Source organism: Oryctolagus cuniculus, chromosome 8, assembly GCF_051225735.1.
Source record: "Oryctolagus cuniculus isolate XC-2025 breed Fujian yellow rabbit chromosome 8, ASM5122573v1, whole genome shotgun sequence".
Taxonomy (NCBI): domain Eukaryota; kingdom Metazoa; phylum Chordata; class Mammalia; order Lagomorpha; family Leporidae; genus Oryctolagus; species Oryctolagus cuniculus.
Genome location: NC_142874.1, coordinates 32435527 through 32461526, shown reverse-complemented (window position 1 = coordinate 32461526; position 26000 = coordinate 32435527). Strand labels below are relative to the sequence as shown.

General features: G+C 51.6%; 1 protein-coding gene across 4 annotated transcripts in view; it reads left to right on the top strand.

The window, feature by feature from the left end:
• INTS10 (integrator complex subunit 10) overlaps positions 1–21736 on the top strand; it is a 34502-nt gene extending 12766 nt beyond the window's left edge. Inside the window, exons 9-18 of one of the 4 annotated variants that reach the window (XM_008267262.5) lie at positions 446–579; positions 4747–4900; positions 6273–6355; positions 6906–7058; positions 8661–8769; positions 12269–12348; positions 13332–13494; positions 16352–16445; positions 19177–19254; positions 21366–21736. In XM_008267262.5, coding sequence (XP_008265484.2) covers positions 446–579; positions 4747–4900; positions 6273–6355; positions 6906–7058; positions 8661–8769; positions 12269–12348; positions 13332–13494; positions 16352–16445; positions 19177–19254; positions 21366–21522 — 1205 coding nt within the window. In that variant the 3' untranslated portion in view covers positions 21523–21736. Of the gene's footprint in view, positions 1–445; positions 580–4743; positions 4901–6272; positions 6356–6905; positions 7059–8660; positions 8770–12268; positions 12349–13331; positions 13495–16351; positions 16446–19176; positions 19255–21365 lie in introns of all 4 variants that reach the window. The other 3 variants (XM_008267261.5, XM_002716862.6, XM_008267263.5) reach the window with 3 other exon arrangements.
• The last annotated feature ends 4264 nt before the right edge of the window (positions 21737–26000 follow it).

Genomic DNA, 26000 nt, shown 5'->3' with positions numbered 1-26000 from the left:
ATAAATGAGTTTTAGTTGTCGTCTTCGTCCTCTTCTTGGTTCTGGTTCATCTGGAAGTATCGCAGTTCATCACTCTCTTTGCTGTCAGCAACGGCGCACAACCAGTCACCTAGGTGGTTCCTCGTCAGATACTGTTTGGTGCCGAGTTTCAAATACCTTTTGGAAAAAGGCACCCCGGAAGTCACGGTGCTCTTGCTGCTTCTGGCGGGTCCAACCCTGCACCGCGACGCCAGCTTTCCCCCTCAGATTGCTTCTCTCTGCTCACATGGGCGGCACCGCTGTTCTTCTCCTGCAGGGTGGGTGCCGTCGAGCGTGACCTTCGGAAGTTGGTTCTGTTTGTTTTTGCCCGGCTTCACCACCAGTGTCTTTAGGGGGCCTGGCGGCAGCGGAGACAAAAAACCTCCCTGCTGTGTTTCTGAGTGTTGCTGTTTTCGGCCATCTGTAGGTCCTAACGCCCCAAGCCAGGTCCCACTGGTTCTTCTCGAAGATGTCTCTAATGTCTACGGCGACGTGGAGGTTGACCGCAGTAAACACATACACAAGAAGAGGAAGCTAGCCGAGGGCCGAGAGAAAACCATGGTAAGCCTTCCACATGGGATTGGTATCAGGTAGATGTTTGTGGTTCGCTGGACGTGAATCTTTGCAAAATGCAGCTTTCTGTAAAGCTTGGGCTTTAAAATTACAGAATGCAGCTGCTGTGTACATTAGTGGTTCTCATCTCAATAAGAGGTGACTCCCCCCCCCCAACCCCGCCCCACAAGGAGACATTTGGCCATTTCTGATGACATCTAATTGTCAAGGCTTCATAGGGTAGGGTGGGTATTGTCAGCATCGAGTGGGTGCTGGTGACCATCCCACAGGGCACAGGACAGCCCACAAGGTCGGCAGTGATGGGGCTGGGAGACCCCCTCCCCCCCATAACTGTTTTCTGCATCTTTGAACTGACGACGTTGGTTAGGTAAATGTAAGCCAGAATGAGAACCGCGCTGCCGTCCGGCTGGAGCTGGGGACTGTGGTGGTTCTGGGCTCAGGATGCAGAGCCGCGGGTATTCAGAGCCCAGGCAGCCCGAGGAGAAAGGCAGGAGAGGTTCTGGCGTTTTTCGGTTGAAGTTGGGAGGTAGGTTTTATGGAGCTGCAAGAGGCCGGAGAAGGAGGAGGTTCGGCCGTCCCCCGGCTGTGCCCCGTGGCCGGCTGGTCCGGGCCGGTGATTCCCAAGCTTCGTGTAAATTAAATCTTTGATGGCGGCCCCAGGTGTAAGAGGAAAATGGAAATGGCCTTGTCTGGCACCGTGGTGGCACGTTTCTCCTAAGTGGCTGGGCGATAAGTGTCCTCCACTTTGCAGGCCACGGGGTCCCTGTCCTAGCGGCTCGGGGCTGCTGTCATAGGGCAGAGATGTCTGCAGGCACCGCGGGAACAAGTGACAGCGTGGCTTCCAAAGACGTGTGGAGGGCAAGACCCAAGGGAGCCAGGGGCCACACCCTCTCACCCCTACCAGCCTTCATCCTCTTCGTCCTCAAGGAATGTTCTGGGTGCTGGGCGGGAAGGGGGCCGTCTGTGTGGACCCTGACAGTGTGGAGGAGGAATCGACCTGGGAAGGCACCTGCTGTTCCGAGTGCTTGGAAGGTTATGAACCCATCTGATAAGTGCTCGTTTGAGTTGCTTCTTCCACTGACTGGCAGATGCACGCATGCACAGTTGTGCTGGTGATCGCCTTATGGCTGAGAACCCTGCCTGGCCGGCTCTCCCAGGTGTCCCGGTCCACTCTTTCCTCCTCGCCTGACCGTCCCAGGTTGGGTAAACCTCAGAGCTCCCTTCTGGGCCTTCCAGGTCCTCCTCCCAAGGCCCACAGTCGTCTCTGCTTCCAGGTGGATGCACAGCTTGTGTATTTCCAGTTTCAACTGACAGTCGTGACGTGTTCCCCCAAGACTCAGGACATGTAACGTGGCCCCAGCCCCTGCCTGCTTCAAGCTGTCCTCTCCTTCCTGGAAGAGTCAGGTTGCCTCCCCACTGTCCTCCTTGGGCCCCGTGGACTCTTCTCCACCCAGACCCGAGCTGGATGTCACTCCCCTGCTTCACCACCTCTGATGGCGTCCACCCTGCTTAGACCAGGCCTGGACCCTGCAGAGCACTTCCCGGCAGGCCCACCCGTGCCTCTCGGAGGCCCCCCAGACACCCACCTCCATGGTTTTCAGTTTTCTGCATTGCCACCACCGGTGTCCCTCGGCTGGCTCACTGTGTGTCCCTTCACCAAGTGCAGGCTCCATGTGACCGAGGACTGTCAGTGTTGCCCCCACCACTGTCCCAGTGACTTGTGTACCTGCAGTTGCCTAGCAACCAGGTGAGTCCTGCAGGCCATCGTAACCTGGCACCACGGCCTTGGGGTGCCTGCTCTTCCTCCGTGTCTTGGCTGTCATGTGCCTGCCCTGCAGCGCTGTTCCGGAACTCTGGCTGCGATCTGCACCCATTTCTGTTCTCGCTTTCTTAACCGAGCCCAGGCTGCTTGTCACTCCACCCCACAGCCTGCCCCCATCTGGCTCAGCTCACTACTGCCTGTGCTGTCAACTGCAGAGGGTGTGCCGGGCGACCCTGAGCTCAGCCCTCAGCCGTATCCTGCTTTGCTCTCAGTGCTCTCAGAATAAGCTAGCATTTCTTGTGGCCAGTAGGGTTTCTGTCGTCACCAGAGTATGTGTCATCACTGGGCCCTGATGGTGGCCCTTGCTGGTGCTCGCATCAGGTAGAGCCCTGTCCTCCTCTGTCCCCAGGACGAGGTGTGCCAGGTGGCATCCTCTCTGGGCTGTGTGTCCAGCTGGTGCACGCAGTGCGTGTGCCCTGCAGGTAGGAGTCTCCCCTCAGAGCATGGCCCCAGAGCGTGCTCTTGTATTTCAGAATTGGCTCTCTGAATTCCACAAAGGGTATGGAGTTCCACAGCTCTCCCACCACCCCGAGGGTCCTTTCATAGATTACTGGTCTCATTTTGAGGCAACCCTCAGGTGAGGCTGTGATGAGGGTGTGCCACTGGTGTCAGGCGACAGGGCCTGCTGACACAGGGTGCCCGGCAGGTAGGTTTTGATTGTGAGAGGCCTTGTGTTGCTGCTGAGAGGGAGAAGAGGGGATCTGGGCGCTGGGGGGACAGCAGGAGGATGCTGAGCTCTGGTGGGGATGGGGGAAGGCGGCGGGTCGTGGCAGGAGAAGGGACTGAAGACCTGTGCCCATCCTGGCTGGGATGAGCTGGGTGAATGGAGCTTTTAGCTAAAGTATTTGGGCATTTGTTGTTGTTGTTGTTTGTTGGTTGGTTGGGTTTTGTTTGTTTGTTTTTATTCACGAGCCAGACAGAGACAGCCAGCCAGCTTCCATCCTCTAGTTCATATTCCGGATGCTGAGAACAGCTGGGGCTTAGCTAGGGCTGGAGCAGGAACTAGGCATTCAACCCCGGTCTCCTGCGTACTTGGTCGCCTGCTGCCTCCCAGGGGTTGATGCAGGAAGCTGGAGCCAAGTCAGACGTGGGAACTTAACCCAGACACCTAGCTGAGATCCTCACTGCTAGACCAAACACCGACCATTGAACGTACTTAAGAATTGTACTAGTGACATTACAAATAAAAATGCTACAGGAAGAATTTCAGTTGAATCATTGAAATTATAAAATGAAGTGGAATGAAAGATTCAGGAAATTCTCAGCAAAATTTTTTACCCTTTTTACCCTTTCTGGTTTTGACCAGATGTCCCACCAGACCTGGTGGCATTCACAGTTGTCATTTCTCAGCAACCCTCTCTTTTCTCTGGCTTTTTAAAAGTTCATTTATTTTTTATTTGAAAGGCACAGTTAGAGAGAGAGAGATATTCCATCCTCTGGGTCATCCCTAAGTGTCTGGGGCTAGAGCAAGCCAGAGCCAGGAGCTTCATCTGGGTCTCCCATGTGGGTGGGAAGGGTTCAGGTCCTTTGGATTCTCTTCGGCTTTCCCGGGGCCGTTAGCAGGGAGCTGAATGGAAAGTGGCGCAGCCAGGACTTGAACCAGCGCCATTATGAGATGCTGGCATTGCAGGCAGCGGCCTAACCTGCTGCACCACAACGCTGGCCCCTTCTCTGGCTTTGTGTTACTTAAAGATACGCAGCAAGAAAAGTGCAAATCTTTCCTGTTGATACACAGGGCATCGCCCGGACGCCTGCACTGGGGGAGCAGGTGCCTGCAGTAGCTGGGGCTGGGCCAGTGGGGAGGCATGTGTGCCACGGGCAGAAGGCCAGTGCCAGCCATTTCCCTGCCACTGGCCTGCAGGGACCCAGCTTTGCTGTCATGCCACTACATGACAAGCCATTATCGGGAAGCCAATTAAGTAGTGGCCTACGTTGGGAGGAAAAATGCAAAACTGTTGAACAGGTGCCACCATGGCCATCTCTCAGTGTAAAAATCTAATTTGGGGCTTTATGAAATTGATGTTTGAAATGATCACAAAATCTGTCTGTGTTATCCCTGCCCTAAAGCCAGCGTGAGAAGTCAGCATCAGAGAAAAAGAACCTGAATTGTAAAAGGGAAAACTGAACGCGAGTACAAAGATGAAAGACTTAGACTAATTTGTGGAGCTGAGTTGTTAAGTCCAAAGAAATTGTCCAGCATTCATGTTGTGTCCTGAGCTGTGCCTTCCGTGTGGTGGGCGGAGCTGGCGGTGGGAAGAGGCTCAGAGTGCCAGTCAGTGTCTGAGCGGGCCTGTGACTTGGAGTTAACTGTGCCGTTTGTGTTCCTGAAGCAGAGTTCAGACGATGAGGACTGTTCCAGCAAAGGAAGGAACCGCCACATTGTCGTCAACAAGGCCGAGCTTGCCAACTCTGTGGAAGTGCTGGAGAGCTTTAAGCTGGCCAGGGAGAGCTGGGAGCTGCTCTACTCCCTGGAGTTCCTTGACAAAGGTGAGGATGTGCCTGCCGTACTTGTGCTGTTTTATTTTAAATTTTATTTACTTATTTATTTGCAAGTATGACACAGAAAGAGAGAGAGATCTTGCCATCTGCTGGTTCACTTGCCAGATGCCTACAATAGCTGGGGTTGGACCAGGCTAACACCAGGAGGCAGGAACTCCATCCAGGTCTCCCACAGAGGGGCAGGGGCCCAGTACTTGGGCCGTCCTGTGCTGCCTCCCAAGTGCGTTCACAGGAACCTGGGCGGGAAGCAGAGGCAGGACTCTATTCCAGGCACTCCTGTAGGGGATACAGGTGGCGGGGGCGGGGGGCGGGGGCGGCTTCACCAGCTGCACCATGATATCCTTCCATCGTGCTGTTTAATTTTTTAAATAGAGTCGTTATGCTACCAAAAAAAATCATGCTACTTGAGACGTCCAGTCACCTGTGGCTAGTGAAGTTGGTCACAGAGCACACGTTTTCTTGAACAGTCAGTGACACTCAAGTCCCATTCTCCCCTTAGCCTGACGTGCAGTCTTCTAGCACTGGGCCTGGGCGGAGTTCCAGGGAGACTTTTTGATCCGTCCTGGAGACACTTTTATTGCCGGCCTCGTGTTTCTTGGAGGGTTTGTTTGTTTCATGCTTTGAGTTGCCCTCTCGCACTGCTTTGAGACAGGGATTCAAAAGGGACTGCTGTTTTATCTGCACCAACTGCCTTGCACCGAGTCCGACAGCCCTGGAAAGCCTGTTTTCCTCTGAGCTTAGACAGAAAACCAGAGGGGGTTTTACCACGTGGCATGGAAGCTGTCATCCCAGCACCACTCAGACAGTGCTGCACTTTGTGGAGGCAGAGCCTGTTGCTGTGCAGGTGGCCGTGGACACTCCTCCCCCGGCCCCTGTCACAGGCCGGGCCGAGTGCTGGGGCAGTGAGTCCTGTGGTCTTTGCCGAGTACAGACAGCATCATTCAGCGTCTGTCTCCTGTTACTGTGAACACGTGTGTGGCTTTCTGTTGAGGAGGGAAGAGTTTTCTGTAGCTGTGAATTGACGTTTAATGAATAAGTAAAGCCTTTTAGTGTCATTGTGTGTACATGATCGTAACTGGGCAGACACCCAGTGGGACCTCTGTAGGAAAAGTGGAGCTGTGTAAAAGATACATGAAGTGACCCGTGAAAAGCGCGTGCACGGCCCCTGGCGTGTGGTGGTGCCTAGTGAGTGGCAGTGCCTCTAAGTGGTGCACACTGACCGGAGCACAGTGCTGGAAATCCGCTTGCAGTTCCTGTCCAGTCATTGGTCCCTCGTCTCCATTGCACTCTGGCTGGGTGTGCTAGCTTTGTCTTATTTCTGTGGTGCATAGTTTTGACGGATTTGCTTTTGAATTCTCAGAATTCACAAGAATTTGCTTGGCCTGGAAGACAGACACTTGGCTTTGGCTGAGAATCTTCCTCACCGACATGACCATCTACCAGGTAACATCGCGTGTGTCTCGGGCCCCGGCAGCTGCTGCTCCTGTGGGCCGCTGTGCTGTTTCTCCCTGACAGCTGTTCTGTCCGTAGGGGCTGGTTCACCCCAGTGCCAGAGCCGTACCTTCTGTGTCACTGCCGGCACCACCAGCACTCCCCTCTGCCCAGTGCGGCTCTTAGTTCTCTCCCCAGCCGTCTCCTCTGGTGCAGTCCTGTCTCTGCCCCTGCAAACTCACAGTGAGGTCACTACTTCCACTTGTCACCAGGGAGTCGTGGTGTTAGTAGCCTAACATTTCTGTGGAAGTGCTATATGCAAACTGTGCTGTGTCAGCCGGCCATGTATTTTGTGTAGTCCGCAGAGGGGAGACCAGAAAGAGAAGTCTGTAAGGAATTTCCCTAGCTTTAAGTCAGTTTGAGCCCGTGGCTGTCTCTTTTGGCCTCCGCATACAGTCGGGGGAGGTGCCTTATTCCCCATGGTCATGGCTTCGTTTAGCCCAGGAGGTTTTTGGCTCTCTCTGACCGCCCCTTCTTTTCCCTCCTTGCCGTTCTTCCTAAGGGTCAGTATAAAAAGGCCATCGCCAGCCTGCACCACTTAGCGGCTCTCCAGGGATCACTTTCGCAGCCCCAGATCTCGGGCCAGGGCACCTTGGAACATCAGAGGGCGCTCATCCAGCTGGCCACCTGCCACTTTGCCCTGGGGGAGTGCAGGGTAAGTGCCCCTGCGGGGTTTGCATTCATCCACCGTGGCTGCACCTGGATCTTGCTGCTGGTGAACCATGATGTGTTACTGAATTGTCTCTTCCTTTCAGACTGCCTGCTTACTGTTTCATTGTGTGGGAGGGTTGTTTTTTTTATATGCTTTCTTTGAATCCCTTTAAGATGTAGTTAGTTCTGCTGTCGACAGGAAGAAGAGGCTGTGTTAAGTGGGCCCTGGGGGACTTGATTTCGCCTGTCCGAAGTTCAAATTCTCTGTGTGGTGCTGACCGCTGATTTATACACGGTCAGTTTCCTCTGAGATTGTGAGCCCCTCCCACTAGAGGTGGGGACCTTCTCTCACAGCACCTGCCACAGTGGCTTGCATAATGTAATGCACGGTAAATGTATGAATTCAGCAGGAATAAGGGTGGTTTTTTGTGTACATAGGTCGTGTTGAAATTCAAGGCCACAGGTGTTGGTTTCTTCATACCTGTGTGTTAAGTTGATGCTTTCTAATCTGTTTTCATGGTTTGCCATGATGATTTTTGGAAAGGCATTTGGCGAGAGTATGTGGAATATGTCTGTTTACAACTGAAAATGTTTCTCTGCCACCATTCATGGAATTACAAGGCAGCTAGTCCTGAATTTCAGGAAATGCCCTTTTGAGGATTGAAAGGAGAGCGTCTTGTGTTTACCCAGGCCTATGTCCCGTGTGTGGTGGGCTGGGCAGGGCCTGGCTGTCCTGCACTCTGGTGGGGACTATGAGGTAAACTGGCAGATTGCATTAAAGGAGGGCTTCCCGTCCCACCTCTGAGCCGGTGACTGTCAGGCCTGGTGTCCAGTGGAAGCTCTATGGTTGCTGAGACCCCGACTGCCAGCTCTGAGCAGCCACGCGCACATTCTTTTCTGGCCTGGCCAAGACGTGAGAAAGCTTGGGAAGTGCGGGCGTGAAGCCCACTCCGCTGTGCCTGGGGCAGCAGCGGCTCTGCAGCTGGAATCCGGCGTGGTCACTGAATTAGTGTAGACAGACAGTGATCTAGAGCGTGGCCTGCACCGTGTCGCTCAGCCGCCACACCTGCTGTCCCCTGCACGTGGGTCACCTATACCTGGGCGCAGCCCTTCCCATGCCCTTCTCTCAGCCTTGTTGCAGCTCCTGCCTGCTTTAGGGCCTCAGTGGAGGAGGCTGGCTCAGCCTGAGTGAGTCTCACCAGGGTTCAGGTGGCACTCCACACTGTGGAATCCCCTCGTGTGCATCTCTCTTGTTAGTTTTCCATTCACAGAGTGAGCAGCCGACTTCAGGTCAGGCAGGGGCGTCCTTGAGCGGGCCACTGTGCTCCAACACCTGGGTGTTACTACCTGATTGCTTTCTACGTCGTGTTCGCTTGGTCTTTTTAACAGCCACGGCTGGGTTATTGTTCCCTGCGTGTGGTGTGTGGATTTAATCTTCTGTGACTTTCTGTGTGTTCACCGTCAAGTGGACAGGAAGGAGCCCTGGGAAGGGGGCACAGTGCAGGCAGAGTCAGAGGACCATGTGCTGCAGGTGCCGTGCTGTCCGTTCGCTCGGTTTCAGTGCAGAAAGCCTCAGATTAGCGCCCTGTGGTCTTCTCATCTTCAGATGACGTGTGAGAAAGTGCTGGATTTGATGTGCTACATGGTGCTCCCCATCCAGGACGGAGGCAAGCCGCAGGAGGAGCCCTCAAAAGTGAAGCCCAAGTTCAGAAAAGGTACAGCGGCCACTGTATTGTTATTTTTTTTATTTGAAAGTCAGAGTTACACAGAGAGCGAAGGAGAGGCAAAGAGAGAGAGAAGGAGAGACAGAGAGAAAAGTCTTCCATCCGTTGGTTCACTCCCCAGTTGGCCGCAAAGGCTGGAGCTGCACTGATCCGAAGCCAGGAGCCAGGAGCTTCTTCCAGATCTCCCACATGGGTGTAGGGGCCCAAGCACTTGGGCCATCCTCTACTGCTTTCCCAGGCCATAGCAGAGAGCTGGATTGGAAGTAGAACAGCCAGGGCTTGAACTGGTGTCCATATCGGATGTGGTGCAGGCTTTACCCACTGCACCACAGCGCCGGCCCCTTGTTGTTTTGCTAAGGATGGCTGGCGACCCTAGGCGGAGGGCTCATGCTCAGGCCCGATGATGTGGTGCTGCGCAGGCTATGTGAACAGTGCTTCGCTCTCCAGATCGGAGTCCTTGGCTCTGACTGCCTGAGCACCTGTGAGTCTCTGTCTCTCCCTAAGCCCTCTTCACTCCTGAATGTGTTACCTCTTTGAAGAATGGCAGGGAGCTCTTTGCAGTCCTTAGCAATTCTGGGAAAACTTCCAATTGAATCATTAGGAAAGATCTAGCGTATCCCTCTAGCACCATTTTGAGCTCCCTCAAGTTTCATCTGGCTTTGCCAAACTAAACTGCTGGCTAATGTAAGTTTCCACCTTAAAAGTTGGAAAAAGCTAATAAGTTAAGCTTGAAAGAAGTAGAAAGCAAGAAATAATAATACCAGATTAATGAAATAGAAAATGAGTAAAGTCAGGTTGTTTTTTGAAACAAATTTATGGAACTGGTAAACTCCTAAGGAGAAGAGTGAAAGAGGTAGTGTCACCACAGATCCTGCTGACAGGGGAAAGTTCCTTGAAAAACCCATCAAATCTGACTGGAAAATCTGAATGTCCTTTTTCTGTTAAAGCAATTAAATTTATTGTCAGAAACCTTCCCAAGGCCGGCATTGTTGCGTAGGGGGTTGAACTGCTGCCTGTGACACTGACATCCCATATGGCACCGGTTAGAGTCCCATCTGCTCCACTTCTGACCCAGCTCCCTGCTAATGCACCTGGGAAAACGGCGGAGGATGGCCCAAGAGCTTGGGCCCTTACCCCTACATGGGAGACCTGGTTGAAGCTCCAGGCTGCTGGCTTTGGCCTAACCCAGTCCCAGCAGTTGCAGCCATTTGGGGAATGAACCAACTCATGGAAGATCTCTCTCTCCATAACTGCCTTTCAAATAAATAAATAAATCTTTAGGGGGAAAAAAAAAACCTTTCTGGAAAGAAAACTCCAGATCCGGATGGCTTCACGGTGAATTCTGTCTAGAATTGGAGAGGTGGCAGCACTGGCCCTACACCGGCTCTGAGAAAGAGGAGTAGTCCAGTTCTTTTTTAAGACCAATATAAGGCCAGCGCCGTGGCTCAATAAGCTAATCCTCCGCCTGCAGCGCCAGCACACCAGGTTCTAGTCCCGGTCGGGGCACCGGATTCTGTCCCGGTTGCCCCTCTTCCAGGCCAGCTCTCTGCTGTGGCCTGGGAGTGCGGTGGAGGATGGCCCAGGTCCTTGGGCCCTGCACCCCATGGGAGACCAGGAGAAGCACCTGACTCCTGGCTTCGGATCAGCGCAGTGCACCGGCCGCAGCGTCTGGGCCGCGGTGGCCATTGGAGGATGAACCAATGGCAAAGGAAGACCTCTCTCTCTCTCACTGTCCCCCCCCCCCCAAAAAAAAAAAAAAACAATATAAGAACCCCGATAGCAAAACCAGGCAGGAGCATTCATTGCAAGGAAAGAGCAGTGAGGACCGGTACCCACTGTGAACCTGTGAACACAAGTGCTTGTAATATTTGCTAGTGAATATATAAGGATTACTTATGACCAACTATACCAGGTGGTTTAACACGAAAAGCAGTGTAATTTGCCACAATAGCAGACGAAAGGAGAAGACTCTGGGTTATTTTGAGAGACGCCCACAGAATTCAATGCGTGAGGTGGATGCTGTGGCCCAGTATTAGAGTGTTAGTTCACGTACTGGCTGCTCTGTTTCCAACGCAACTTCCTGCCAGTGAATTCCAGGTAGCTGCAGTGATGGCTCAAGTACTCCAGCCTGGCCTGTGCCAGCCACAGACAATACCTAGATGGATTTCCCAGCTCTGTCACGGGATGCCAGTGTACAGGTGGCAGCTTAACCCACTGTGCCACAACACTGGCCTCTCAGCATTGTTTATACAAGTGAGGAATTGGAGCTCTCTGTATCTGCCATAAAGAGACTGGATTGGCCAATTGTGGTGTACATAAACAACAGGTCACGCTCTGGGGTGCTTCAGAAAGTGTGTGAAAAATACAAATTATTGGCCGGCGCCGCAGCTCCCTAGGCTAATCCTCCGCCTGCTGCACCAGCACCCCGGGTTCTAGTCCCAGTTGGGGCGCCAGTTCTGTCCCAGTTTTCCTCTTCCAGTCCAGCTCTCTGCCGTGGCCCGGGAAGGCAGTGGAGGATGCCCCAGGTCCTTGGGCCCCTGTACCGGCATGGGAGACCAGGAGGAAGCACCTGGCTCCTGGCTTCGGATCAGCGCAGCGTGCCAGCCATAGCGGCCATTTGGGGGGTGAACCAATGGAAGGAAGACCTTTCTCTCTGGCTCGCTCTCTCTCTCACTAACTCTTCCTGTCAAAAAGAAAAAAGAAAAATACAAATTATGAAAAAGGCTATGCATGCATTTCAAGGTTTTTTTGTACCAAAAACTTTTTTAAAAAGGGATTCTTATTTATTTATTTGAAAGGCAGAGTGACAGAGAGAGAAGGAGAGACAGAGATCTTCCACCCGCTGGCTGGTTCACTCCCCAAATGACCACAAACAGCTGGGACTGGACCAGGCTGAAGCCAGGAGGCAGGAGCTCCATCCTGGTCTCCCACATGGTTTGCAGGGGCCCAAGGTCTTGGGCCCTCCGTCTTCCTCTGCTTCCCAGGCACATAAGCCAGGAGCTGGATCGAAAACACAGCACCCAGGACTCCAACTGGCACTCACATGGTAATACCACTGTTGTAGGCAGTGGCTTAACCCTCTGTGCCACGATGCCAGCCCCCAAAATAAGCTTTTTATTTTTTTATCTTTTATTTGGAAAGCAGAGTTAGAGAGAGGGGAAAGATAGAAATCTTCTGTCTTCTGGTTCACTCCCCAAATGGGTGGGCCAGGCCAAAGCCAGGAGCCAGAAGTGTCTTCCAAGTTTCCCACGTGGGTGCCAGGGCCTACGCTTGTGGGCCATCCTCCACTGTTTTCTCAGGTACATTAGCAGGGAGCTGGATCTCAAGTGGAGTGGCCAGGACATGAACTGATGCCCGTGTGGAATGCCGGCACCACAGGCAGTGGCTTTACCTGCTGCGCCACAGCACTGGCCCCAAACACTTTCTTTTCAAAGCTTTTTTCTTTGGTAACGACGTGCCTTAACATTAATACATTGTGGGCTTTTGTTAGGTTCGGATCTGAAGCTCCTGCCTTGTACCAGTAAAGCCATTATGCCGTACTGCCTGCACTTGATGTTAGCCTGTTTTAAGGTAAGCCTAAGGTTGCTTAGCCTGAGGAGAGTTTAATGTGGAGTACCTGTCCCGATGACCTGGAATGACTTGAATGAGAGTCCTGTTAATGGTAGTTTAGTCTAGGCTGGTACAGTGGGACAAGCACCGGGGCTGGGAATCGGCAGATAGGTATCTACTTAATAACAGCGGAGCAAAGATGAGCCGGAAGCGAGCCCCTTCAGAGTTTCCAAATGGTAGTGGGAGTGTTCAGGAAGTCTTTTATGTGATAATATGCTTGCCAGGGCACATGAGCTATGGAAGAGGCCTGCAGATGCCCCCTGGGCTCTGAGGGGGCTTCTGAGGGTGTCCTCAGGGAGACCTGGCGGGTGGAGGCATTTCGGGCATGAGGGTCCCCACCAGCCAAGCCCACAGCGTTGGGAGAGTTCGAGGACTGCTGAGAGATGAGAGCCCTAGAGTGGAGCATCTCAGTAGCTTCCAGAAGGCAAGAGGGTGGCCATATGGAGTCTTGACTTGGCGTGGTGGTTGCCGGAGGTAACCAGGCGTCCCGGCCACACGGGGTAGTGGACACACTGTGAAGTGTGATTGCTGCGTGGCTGGTTGTTGAAGACAGAAGGTCCCTTGGCTGCTTCTTGGGTCTCACTGCTGGTTCCTTCCCTGTTGCCTGGTCCCCTGTTCCCCTCAAACGCTTCTCACCTCGGGGGCCCTTTGCCCACCTGCTATCCCCAGAAGAAATCTGCAAAATCTCTCTCAGTTGAGCAGGGCAGGTTGGCTTTCTGTGGCCCTCCTTCCCAAATTCAGAAGCTTCGGGCCCACCTGTGCCTGTCCCGCCCACAGCCTGCACGCTGTGGCCAGGCTCCCCCCCCCCCTCGCCCCCCGCCCTCCTCCTGGGGCAGTTCTGGCATGGGCTGCGCTGGGTGCCCTTCCTTTGCTGACACGCACATTTCCTCTGCCCCTGCGGTTTCCTTCCCCTCCAGTGGCTCACCTCAATCTCTGTCTTGCAGCTTCGAGCGTTCACGGACAGTAGGGACGACATGGCGCTGGGCCACGTGGTGGTCCTGCTTCAGCAGGAGTGGCCGCGGGGCGAGAGCCTCTTTCTGAAAGCCGTCAACAAGATCTGCCAGCAGGGGAACTTCCAGTACGAGAACTTCTTCAATTACGTCACAAGTATCCTTTTCCCAGTGTAGGCCCACCAAGTCCCAATTTTGCAGGACGGATACGTGATATAAAAAGAAATGACCCTTTGTGGATCCAAATACTCATTGTGATGCTTCTTACTGTTTTAGTGGGGAGAAAGAAACAGAATGGTGATTAAATCGTGGCTGTGGGGCAGGCACTGCGAGTTAAGCCACTACCTGGGATGCCTGCACCCCCTTGCGGAGTGCCTGGCACTGTGTCCTGCCTCTCCCTCCAGTCCTGCTCCCTGCTGAAACACCTGGGAGGCAGTGGAGGATGGCCCAAGTACCTGGATCCCTGCCACCCACGTGGGAGACCCGGGTGGAGCTCCTTGCTCCTGCTTCAGCCTGGCCCACCCCCAGCTGTTGCAGGCATTTGGGGAGTGAACCAGAAAATAAAAGATAAACTGACTCTCTCCTTCCCTCCCTCTCTCCTTCTCTTTCCCCCTCTTCCTGTTCCTGTCTCTCTCTCCCCCTCTCTCTCTCCCTCTCTCTCCTTCCCTCTCCCCCCTCCCTCTCTCCCCTCCCCTTCCATTCTTCTCCCCCTCCTCCTTCTTATCTCCCCACCCCCGCCATTTGCCTCCCTCTCTGTCACTTTTTCTTAAATCTTTAAAAATGGAGCTGTGGCAGTTGGTTTGGGGAAAGTTGTAAAAGGCTTCAAAGATGCAATTCATGGAGCCAGTGTTCTGGTGTAGTGGGTAAAGCCGCCACCTGCGGCACCAGCATCCCATAGGGGTTCTGGTTCGTGTCCCGGCTGCTCCACTTCTGATCCAGCTCCCTGCTAATGTTCTTGGGAATGCAGCAGAAGATGACCCCAAGTGCTTGGGCTCCTGCACCCATGTGGGCAACCTGGATGAAGCCCCTGACTCCTGGCTTCAGCATGGCCAAACCCCTACTGTTGAGGCCACCTGGAGAGTGAACCAGCGGATAGAAGATCTCTCTCTGTCTCTGTAACTCTGACTATCAAATCTTTAAACAAACAAAATGATTGCATTTTCCACTGCAAGCTGACTTCTAAGAATACCCTGCAGATTGCTTGTCTTACCTCCTCTCCCCCGCCCCTCCCCCCTTTCTTTCTACTTACTTATTTGAAAGGTAAAGAGACAGGGAAAGAGAGATCTTCAGTCGGCTGGTTCACTCCTCAAATGGCTGCAGTGGCCAGGCCAGGAGACTGTGTAACTGCATCAGGTGTCCATGTGGGTGGCAGGGACCCAGACACTTGGGCCATCATCGGCTGCCTTCCCAGATCCTTTAGCAGGGAGCTTGATCGGAGGCACAGGGCCAGGACACAAACCCGTGCTCTGTTACAGGATGCTGGTGTTGTTAACCTGCTGTGCCAAATGCTGGTCCCAGCCCGCAGGCTCTTGACAGGCCCAGAGTGGCTCGTTTAGCTGGGAAAGGTAGAGTTCCATGGCCTTCATCCAGCGAGAGGGCCTCCTAGGGCCTCTCCGGGGACACTGGCTGTCCCCTGGACTGTTAATCGAGCACTGTGCCCCAGCTGTCACTGCGACCAGGGAGTCCCACCGACACTGCTGCCCAGCAGTAGCCGCCCCTGGTGATGAGGTCGTGCTTTACCTCACACTGTATTAGGGAAAGACCTTGTTTGAATTAGAGGCCATGCATTATTTGGGGTGTTTTTACTCCATAGCTTATCTTACTAATGTATTACTTCTGAGTTACAAAGAGTAAGATGTCCTTGTCCAAGTGCCCAGAGCACACATTTTAAACCTTTTTTTGGGACAGGCACCTTTTTAAGATCTGATGAAAGTTTTGTAATTTTTAAACAGAGACGTGTATGTGACCAGTTCATGAAATCTGGGAGTTGGGAGATTCACAGAAGCTTCCCTCCCAAAGCATCTGAAAACGCTCCTACCCTGGCTCTGAAGAAATAAGCACTTGATTTTCGTGAATTTCATGTATTTGCAAGGCAGAGTTACAGAGAGGTAGAGCGATCTCTTACCTGCAGGTTCACTCCTCAAATGGCCCTCCCAGTCAGGACAGGGTCAGGCTGCAGCCAGGAGCCTGGAACTCCATCTGGATCTCCCATGTAGATGGCCGGGGCCATTCTCTGCAGCTTTCCCAGGCCATTAGCAGGGAGCTGGACTGGAAGTGGAGCAGCCAGGACAAAACTGCCCATATGGATGCCGGCATTGAGTGCTATTACTGAACCCACTGTGCCACAATGCCGGCCCTGAGTTTTGTTTTTTTTTTTTAAAGATTTATTTATTTATTTGAAAGTCAGAGTTACACAGAGAGAGGAGAGGCAGAGAGAGAGAGAGGTCTTCCATCCGATGGTTCACTTCCCAATTGGCTGCAATGGCCGGAGCTACGCCAATCTGAAGCCAGGAGCCAGGAGCTTCTTCCAGGTCTCTCATGCGGGCACAGGAGTCCAAGGACTTAGGCCACATTCTACTGCTTCCCCAGGCCACAGCAGAGAGCTAGACCGGAAGTGGAGCAGCTGGGTCACGAACTGGCACTTCAGGCCAGGGCATCAACCCGCTGTGCCGCAGCGCTGGCCCCCGGCCCTGAGTTTCGTGCTCTGTTGTTTACAAACCTCCCTTTTCGTACTGCCGCTTGCATTTCATATTGGGAAAAGCAAACATTTTGCTTTTATGGCCATATGTAGTCTGTTCAGTTATCTTCGTGAAAACATGTTGTCCCCACGCCCTCCAGCCTGGTGCACCAGTGCTCAGAGCTGCCTGTAAGGTGGTTGTTTGGAATCCTGTAGTAGACCTGGGTTCATGTCCTCCCTCCACCACAGCCAGTGGGGTTGGAGATGGTGGCTGTGTGCTCACTCAGAGAACGGGTCATGCAGTTTCACGCACGCTTTCCCTGAGCCTGGCCTGCAGATATTGACATGCTGGAGGAGTTTGCCTACCTGCGGACTCAGGAAGGCGGGAAGATTCACCTGGAATTGCTGCCCAACCAAGGCATGCTCATCAAGTAAGCTGCTGATGCCCGCTGAGTGCTGGGGTGGGATGTTGGAACATGGGGGTTGTTTGCTGGAGTTTTAAGAGAGAGGAACCCAAACCTGCTGTATGTCTTTGAGTCTGTTTGATTCCGGGCATCTTTGGAAAGAGTTGCTTCCCCTCACATTTCTGAAAAGCATGGTTTCAATTGGCCTAATTCTGCCGCTTTGGAAACTTGTTCTCTGGACAAAAGTCTCCTAGATGATAACTTTTCCTTTCTAAAATTTATAGACTGGTTCTATGATTAGACAGAATGCTTTGAAGTAAGAATAGCCATGTTCAATTACATAGTTGTACTGGCTTGGGAACACCTAACTAGGAGTTGACGCATAAGCCAGAGTTGAAGCCCTCCTAAGCAGGCCTCACTGTGCAAACCAGCCAGCTGTGCTGCCTCTGGGAACGTGCCTGCCCCGAGAGTGACGGGCCTGCTCGGCCCAGGCCGTCCCCCTGTCCCCACGGGGTGTTCCTAGTGACCATTTATGATTTTTAAATAGCTCGTGAACCTGCTTCTCCCTTCAGTCTGCCTTGTGGTTTGGGTGACGAGCCCCCCTGCTGTAAGTGCCCGTGTAGTTGAACTTCATACTTCCTCCCCCGCTTCCTGCTTTCTCAGTGTGTCTGTCAGTCAGTGTCAGGGCTCCTGCCAGAGGCTGCACCCCACGGGGGAAGAGAGCGTTGCCGAGGCTGAGGCTGGTTTTTTCTTTTTCCCTCACCTGCGGGACGAACGAATGAGTTCTCATAGGGTCCCGGCAGTCGCAGAGGTGTTGAGGGCGGGGAGAGAGACGCTCACCCTAGGTTTCTGCAACCTCAGTGGTTTGGTGCACAGCACACGTGGCTGTTAGTGTCCTAACAAGAATGTAGGGCCCTGTGGAGTCCAAACTGAAGAATGGGACGGATAAGTGGTCATCTCTCCCCGCCCCCAATCTTGTAAATGTTACTAGATAGCCTAAACATTGAAAATAAAAGAACAAAATGCTTTTTTTTTTTTAAACCATAAAACCCTTTATATATATTAGACTCCTTAGATGACATTAGCTAAGACCTGCTCATCTTCTGATCTCCATGGTGACTCAAAACTGTGGGGAGAGTAACTGCATGGCTCAAAATATTCTTAGGAGCAGTTGGGAGTGAAGGTTGCTCTTTGATATGGGAGTCCAGGTAACCCCTTTTGTGTGAACGATTTCTGTTTTGAAACTGGATGTGGACACACAGCTTCAGTGGGTTCCCCGCAGTCGGGATCCTGCGAGAGAAGTCCTGGTGATGCAGACAGCCCTGGAGGCCACACCCTTGACTGCGTGCCGCCTGACTGTCGGCGGAGCTGGAGAGGATGGGTTGGCAGGCAGGCAGCAGCTGAACCTTCCTTCCCTGGTCCTGGGCGAGCCGGGTAGTGACTTGAGCACACACAGACAATCCCGGGGACAAGGAGTTCCAGCAGCGAGCGTTGGCTGCCCTGCTGGTCCCCTGGACTTGGGTTTGTTTGCATAAGGAATGCCCTCGCATTTCCAGGCTCTGGAGGGACAACTCCAAGCTCTGCGCCTTGACTGGTGTAACCCCCGCTTCTTCTCCCCTGCTGTAGAAGCCGAGCCTGTTAGAGAACCCACTGGCTCCTGGGTTGGAAGCAGGAATAGGAATTGAGAACCCGGTGAACCCACTGGTAGGAATTCGCCTGCTCTTAGTAATTTGAAGCCTGTGTTTCAAATTACTTAAGGACAACACTACCACAGTAGAGGCCACGGGCAGAAGACAGAGAGCTCTGAGTAGAATCTGGACTGAAACTGTCTATATTCCTTTTCCTTTGGGCTCCCAACCAATGCTCTGAAGCCATTGCAGACCTTTGGGGGTGGCCCCTGCAGCTGAGTGGCAGAGGTGTTGTGAGCAGTGTGCAGTTCCTCCCCCGGGTAAGGTTGTGAGTCCGCCCTAGCTGTGGCACCACGATGCCAGCAGGTCCAGTACACACGCAGCGAGGGTGCCCAGCGCCTGACCCAAGGAGGGACAGGCTCTTCATCTGTGATGCGGGCACAGGCTCTCAGAGTCAGGAACTGTCTGAGCTAATGCTTGCAGTGTCTTGGTTGCCTCAGGCTGCATTAAGACAGGAAGTGATGTCCATGTGTGGTGCGATGGGGTGGGTACTGACGTACTGCGTCTTTGCCATTAGAGAGTCCAGCCAGAATGTGCCTCCCAGCCTGTTGTCCCGTCCGTCCCTTGCCTCGATTCCTTTGTGACATTCAAATTCACCCTGTCCTTACCAAAAGCAGTGCCATGCCCCTGGTCCTCTTGGAAGGGTCTCTCCAGTCTGGGGCTGCAGTTCCTCAAAGATGGTCACCGGAGTCCCCAGGTTCATTCCCAGGACTGGCACAGGCACGCCAAGAGTGGCGGGTGACAAAGGCCGGATCCGAACTCGCACCCTCCCAAGCGTTAACCCCCTCCCCACTGCCACCCACTCGCATCTCATTGTCCTCTTCCTCACTGGCTGCTTTTCCTACTGGAACTTGAGTGGACTGAGCCCTGGGACCAGGAGCCACGAGACCTCTGGCTGCGCCCCCGTGGCGGGTGCAGTGGGGCTCACCAGCCTGTCCCAGGTGGCCTTAACAGCCGCGGCCGGGGACTGCGTGTGCTGCCAGCCTCGGGCGTTCGCTCTGAGGGTTGTTGGGCAGTGCCCGGTGCGTTGGTGCGGGTGTTTGAATGCTGCTGTCTGCTGTTTCTTAAAGGCCTTCTAGCCCTCCTGTGGGGTTACTGCAGCAGGAATTCTTACCTGTGCTTCCGCCCAGCATACAGACTGCTGACAGGTACCACGTGGAAACAACACCTGCTCATAGTGTGCTGTTTTGTCGACATGTTTTACTGCCCATGGTGTTCAGCTCTCTGTTCCTCGGTGCCCTTTCTCATGCTTTCTTTTCCTTTTTTTTTTTTTTTTTTTTTTTTGATTTGTTCTGCATTCCTTGGCAAACCATCTGGTTGTAATATTGTAACATTTCTTATTGTTTCTCCATAAGTTGCTGGTGTGTTTGTGTTGGATTTAAAAATCATTATGGATCTAGAGGGAAAAAAATGAAAGTGATATAAAATGGGATCAGGTCCAGTGCACGATAGGTGGGGTGCAGAGCTATGGTTCTTTGATAAAGCCCAGATACCGCAGGGCACTTACGTTGATCCTAAATTAATTTGTTACTCATTTTGTGGACTTTCACAGTGGTGACTGGTCTTGTTTTTGGTCTAATAAGTAGGCAGTAGCACAGCCGGTTTTCCTGCTACTGATACTAGTTTTTTCAGACCTTTAACCTTTCTGAACTCAAAATATTTGATAGGCAAAAATGCCACATTTACCTGCTGGTTTATCTTGTTCTTAAACTGTAAAAACTGGCTGCAGTCACGTGCTGCCTAACACCAGAACTCGTATTCTGAGAAACGCACTGGTAGCCACACCATCATAGCATGTCCCCGCAGAAGCCTGGGTGACAGCCGCTGCACACCTCAGCCTGTGTCTGTGCTGTGGCCGTGCGTGTGGCTCTCTGCCGACGGCAGCATTGCTGTGTGGCGCCTGTCAGTCTCACTTTGACCCCTGCTGTTAGAAAAGTAGAGGGTCTCCTAGAGTATGATGGGGTTGTGCTGCTCTCTGTACATGAAAGCGCGCACCACGGGGCTGCAGTAGTTCATTACTGTTCAGTAGAGTGGAGGCGAGAGCTCCCAGACACCAGGGCTTCTTGGTCACAGGCTAGGTTCCAGTTTGTGGCTGCAGCCTGGGACCCAGAACAGGAGCTCAGGACACCGTAGCAGGGTCTGTGTCGGCTCCCAGTGGGACCTGCAGCCTCCAGCCCACCGACGCTACGAGATGACCAGGTTGACCCACTAGAAATGTTCAGCAGGAGCTGTGCGAAGTGTTTGCTCGTGGGCACCGTAGAGGGCCCTGGCCACGGCTCTCCTGAGCTCACGGTGCCCGGCTGTCTGTTGGGTGACTCCCGCTGGGCTGATTGGATACGATCATTCCTGCAAGTTTTACAAACAGGAACGTCTTGGAGTTCATTTCGGCAGTTTAATCTGATTCTAAATCCTCTTTAGCTTGTCTGAGGGGAGGCAGGCAGGCGGGGCAGAGGGGGTGGCTCCGGATGGCCGAAATCTACATTGCTGACCAGGAGTTAAAACTCCTTGCCTTTCCTCGGAGCCCCCAGGTCTGCCAGGCTTCTCCTTTTCCTTTCTTGCTTTTGGGTTGGTCTCCAGTGTCCTGGAATTGCCTGTTCTGAGGCACAGCTTCACTTCTGCCCCAGCCAGCCCTGTCCAGTGTCCCTGCAGTAGGACTCGGCAGGCGCTGGCCCGGGGCATCAGTGACTCTGCCTCCGTCCCCCGGCTGGGCCAGATTCCTGTCTTAGGAGCCCGGTGCTCCCTGCTTTTTCTCCAGCCCATGGCAGTCCACATGGGCACAGCATTTAGAGTCTGGAGTCCCACAGGGAGGCGTGTTCATGGTCTCCGTGGCCAGGCAGAGCCCCCAGCCTTTCTGAGTCTCGGGGACCATGGTGGGACTCTCCTTGGGAATTGGCTCACTCTGGTCCCCTTCTAGCTGCTGGCCTGGCTGGGTGTGAGTGTGCTGATGCCAGTGTGGGCCAAGCCCCAGGAACTGAACTGTGTGCGGGGCCGCAGTCGGATCCCAGCCTGAGGAGTTCAGAACCCAGCAGGCGGCGTGTGTGACCCAGCCTTGTGCAGAGTGGGAACTGGCCCTAGCGTTAGGTCCTTCTGACGGGGCGTGGGCAAAGGCAGGCCAGTGGGTTGGGGGCGTTTCTTTTTCAAAAACGTTCTGCCTGTCGCTACTTAGATGGAGGCGGGCGTGCCTCCTGCCTAAGTACCTCTGCTCGGGGTGCGTGTGCTGACCCCAGCTCTTGGTCTGTTTCCCTGTCGCTGACCGCAGGCACCACACGGTCACTCGAGGCATCACCAAAGGCGTGAAGGAGGATTTCCGGCTGGCCATGGAGCGCCAGGTCTCCCGCTGTGGGGAGAACTTGATGGTGGTGCTGCACAGGTTCTGCATCAACGAGAAGATCCTGCTCCTGCAGACTCTGAGCTGACCGGAGGCCTGCCCACCACCCAGCCCGCCGCCGCTCAGCGGTGAGATTCGCTGCTGCCACTCTTGAAAAAAAGAACATCCGGGTTCTCTCTGGTGGCTTCAGAGTAGTTCCCACGAGTCTGAGACGCTATTTCTATTTTTAAGAGTTATTTTTTTGTAATTTTTGTAAAGCAAAAGAATCGACCTGTTTTGTAAATAAAACCACTGTGCTAAAATTCGAGGTTTTGAAATGTCTGATTCTTAGGTGTTTCTGAAGAGTGGTGCATCTCGCGCCTCCTTTTCCAAGCACACAGCAGAGGAACAGTTCCAGCGCCGTGGAATTGAGTGAGGAACGTTACGGGTGCGGATCCTTGAAGAGACACGTGCCTCCAGGGGTCCCTGGCTGCTGTTTCCCACAGTGTAGGGCTGCTTCAGATCGAAAGAGCGAAGTAGTTCAGTTACTTTGCATAGTCTTAGCAAGTTTTCTAACTCAGATCCCTTTTATAAGAATATTAAAGTCAGACTAGTTTAAGTCCATAATAGGCTTCTGATCACAAAAATACCTTTGTACTAGCTTTTTTTTCTCTTTTAATATTTATTTTATTTGAAAGGCTGGTGCAGTCCCCAAATAACCACAACAGCCAGGGCTGCTCCAGGCTGAAACCAGGAGCCAGGAACTCCAACCTGGGTGCAGGGGCAGGCTCTCGCTGCCTTCCCAGGTGTATTAGCAGGGAGCTGGATCAGAAGTGGAGCAGCTGGGACTCAGGCTCTCGGATGCGTGATGCTGGTGCTGGAAGTAGCAGCTTCCCCCGCTGTACCACCCCACCAACCCCAACAGGCTCCCTGTAAAGCATCTGCCAAGGTAAGGAGTTGTCCCCAAACAGCCTTTAAAGTAAGCAGTTCTCTTTTGGTTTCCCAGCACCTCCCTCAGACCAGTGTTTGGGGCAGTGCACATGAAGACAGGGCAAGCACCAGGTTAAACTTAGTTAAAAAATCCATTTGTGCCACTTGAGTGTGACAGCGTTCCAGGTGAGCACAGTGGAGACTCAGGTCGAGCTTGCTGGCCAGGAATGGTGGAGGGTACACTCCAGCCCAACCCCTGCCCTCAGCCTTGGCCAGGCAGGCCAGGCAGAATCTCCATGCCGCCAAGAGCTGCTGTCTGTCCCAGCCAGAGCCTGGTGGTCGGCAGACGGGCCCTTGGGAAACCCTCTGCGCCTGGAGGTGGTGTCTCCTCCCAAGACTGTCCCCCGGCACCAGAGGACAAGACCCCCGGGGAGCAGGGAGCCCGCAGTCCCAGCACAGTCCCTGGAGCAGGAAGGAAGCTGTGATTGGCTGTCAGATATTCTTCGAGGCAAGAACAGTGCACCTGCAGCTGATTGGTTTAATGCTGTTGACTCGTACAGCAAGAAGCTGCCATTTATGTCCGGCTTATATTTAGGGATCTCTTGTGAAGGGAGATTCAAATGATGCCAGTTTTGATTACCGGGCCATGATAGGTAGCTGGCCTCGGGGTGTCTGAACTGTGGCCTCCACGTTCGTTTTTTTATTTATTTTTTTAATGTTACTGTGCATTCCCCCAATATTCCTTATTGCTATTTTTATAACTGAGATCACTTGTGTAGATTTAATTTACAACCAACATTCAGATTTTAGTGCTTTAGTTCCAAGATTTTCTCATTCTATTAAAATTCTGCACATAAGCAGGTGGATTTCGCCTGGTTTCCTTATCACCGCCCTTGATCTTGTCTGTTCTCTTCCTGTTATCTTTAGGGCCTCATGATTCTTTGTTCTTGTGCTTTTTTTTTTTTTTTTTTGGATTGAAATAATATTTATTGATTGTTGACTCTATCCAAAGCAGTATATGTATTCAGCACAGTCTCTTATCAAAATCCCAATGGTATTCTTCACAGAAATGGAAAAAAATTCTAAAATTCATATGAAGCTACAAAAGACTTTGAACACCCAAAGCAATTTGGAGGAAAAAAAGTTGAAGGAATCACATTTCCTGATTTGAAATTATATTAACAAATCTCTATAATCAAAAGAGTCTGGCACTGACATAGAAACAGACACACAGACCAGCAGGACAAAATACATAGCCTAGAAACAAATATAAACACAAGTAGTAAATTTTTAAAAATATTTATTTTAAAAAATATTTATTTAACAGAGTTAGAGTCACAGAGAGAGGGACAGAGAGCGAGGTCTTCCATCCACTGGTTCACTCCCTAAATGGCTGCAACAGCCAGAGCTGAACCAATCCAAGGGGGCAGGAGTTTCTTCTGGATCTCCCACGTGGATACGGGGGCCCAAGCACTGCTTTCCCAGGCCATTAGCAGGGAGCTGGTCGGAAGTGCAGCAGCCGGGACTCAAACTGGTGCCCATTTGGGATGCTGGCGCCACAGGTGGAGGCTTAACCTACCACACCACAGCGCCAGCCCCATCAGTTAGTTTTCATCAAGGATATTAAGAGGACACAATGGGGAAAGGATAGTCTCATCAATGAATGGTGTTGAGAATACTAGACTTCCACATGCAAAAGAATGAAATTGAACTCTTATACCATACACAAAAAGCCACTCAAACTCTATCATAAAGACCTAACATCCTACCTGAAGCCATAAAATTTCTAGAGGAAAACAGAAAAACCCTCCTTGACATTAGCCTTGGCAATGATTTTTTTGGATTTCATGCCAAAAACTCAAAAAGCAAAAATAGATGGGAATACAAACTAAAAAGCTCTGCACAGCAAAATAAACAGTCAACAAGTTAAAAGATAGTCTGCAGACTGGGAGCAAGCCATTTATCTGATAAATGGTTAATATCCAAAATAAAGTTGTACAACTCAAGAGCAAGGAAAAACACCCCAGTTTTAAAATGGAGGCAAAAATCTGAACAGTTAAAAAAAAAAAAAAAAAAAAACATAAAAATGACCAGTATGGGGAAGGCATTTGGTACAGCAGTCAGTGTACTGCTTGGGACACTAGATAGGAATGCCTTGCTTCAAGTCCTGATGCTTTTTTGTTTTTCCCCCGACAAACCTTTTGTTTAAGGAATACAAACTTCATGCATTTCATAAATACAACTTTAGGAACACTGATTCTTCCCACCATGCCCGCCCTCCCACCCACTCTGCCTCCCTTCTGCCTCCTCCCTCTGCTTATTCCCATTCTTATTTTTAACTAAGATCTATTTTCAATGCACTTTATACACAGAAGATTAGCTCTATACTAAGCTAAGAGTTCAACAAATAGTATTTAAAAAAAAAAAAAAAAGCTGTTCCTCGGCAGTATTTTGGTTTCTTCTATGACCCACTGTTCATTCAGGAGCATGCTGTTCAGTCTCCATGTGTTTGTGTATGCTCTAGGGATTCCTGAGTTGCTGATTTCCAGCTCATTCCATTGTGGTCTGAGAAGATGTGTGGTAAGATTTAGTTTTTTTTTTAATTTGCTGATTCTTGCTTTATGGCCTAGTATGTGATCAATCCTAGAGAAAGTTCCATGCACTGCTGAGAAGAATGTGTATTCTGCAACTGTAGGATGAAATGTTCTGTAGATATCTGTTAGGTCCATGTCGTCTATAGTGTCAGTTAAATCTCTATTTCCTTGCTGATTTTCTGTCTGGTTGATGTGTCCATTACTGAAAGTGGAGTATTGAAGTCCCCAATACTGTTGTATTGGAGTCTAAGTCTCCCTTTAAGTCCCTTAACATATCTTTTAAATAGCCAGATGCCCTGTAATTAAGCACATATACATTTATAATAGTTACATCTTCCTGTGGAATTGATCCCTTAATCATTACAGAATGCCCTTTTTTGTCTCTTTTAACAATTTTTGTGTTAAAGTCTATTTTGTCTGTTATTAGGATGGCTATACCAGCTCTTTTTTGGTTTCTGTTGGCATGGAATATCTTCTTCTATCCTTTCACTTTCCGTCTGCATGATTCTTTGTGAGATATGTTCTTGTAGGCAGCAAATAGATTTTCTGCCTTTGCCTTCTTTCATAGTGATGACCATGTTTCTGTGTCTCTGTGTGCAGCACATCCTTAAGCATCTTCTACAAGGCAGGATGAGTGGTGACAAATTCTTTCAATTTCTGTTTGTCATGGAAGATCTTTATTTTACCTTCATTCATAAATAAGAGCCTTGCAGGGTACAGTATTCTGGGATGATAGTTTTTTTGTTTTGTTTTGTTTTGTTTTCTTAAGACTTGAAATATTTCTCGGCATTCTCTCCTAGCCTGCAGGGTTTCTGATGAGAAGTCAGCTGTGAGTCTAATTGGAGAGCCTTGGTAATCTGGAGTTTCTCTCCTGCACATTTTAGAATCTTTTCTTTATGTTCTGCTGTGGAGAGTCTGACTACAATGTGATGTGGTGAGGATCTTTTCTGGTCATGTTTATTAGGAGGTCTATGTGCTTCCTGTACTTGGACGTCCCTTTTGGTAGCTTTGGGATCTGGAAGGAGGGAAGGCCTACACTTCCGGGAATGGAGAGGCCTACTTC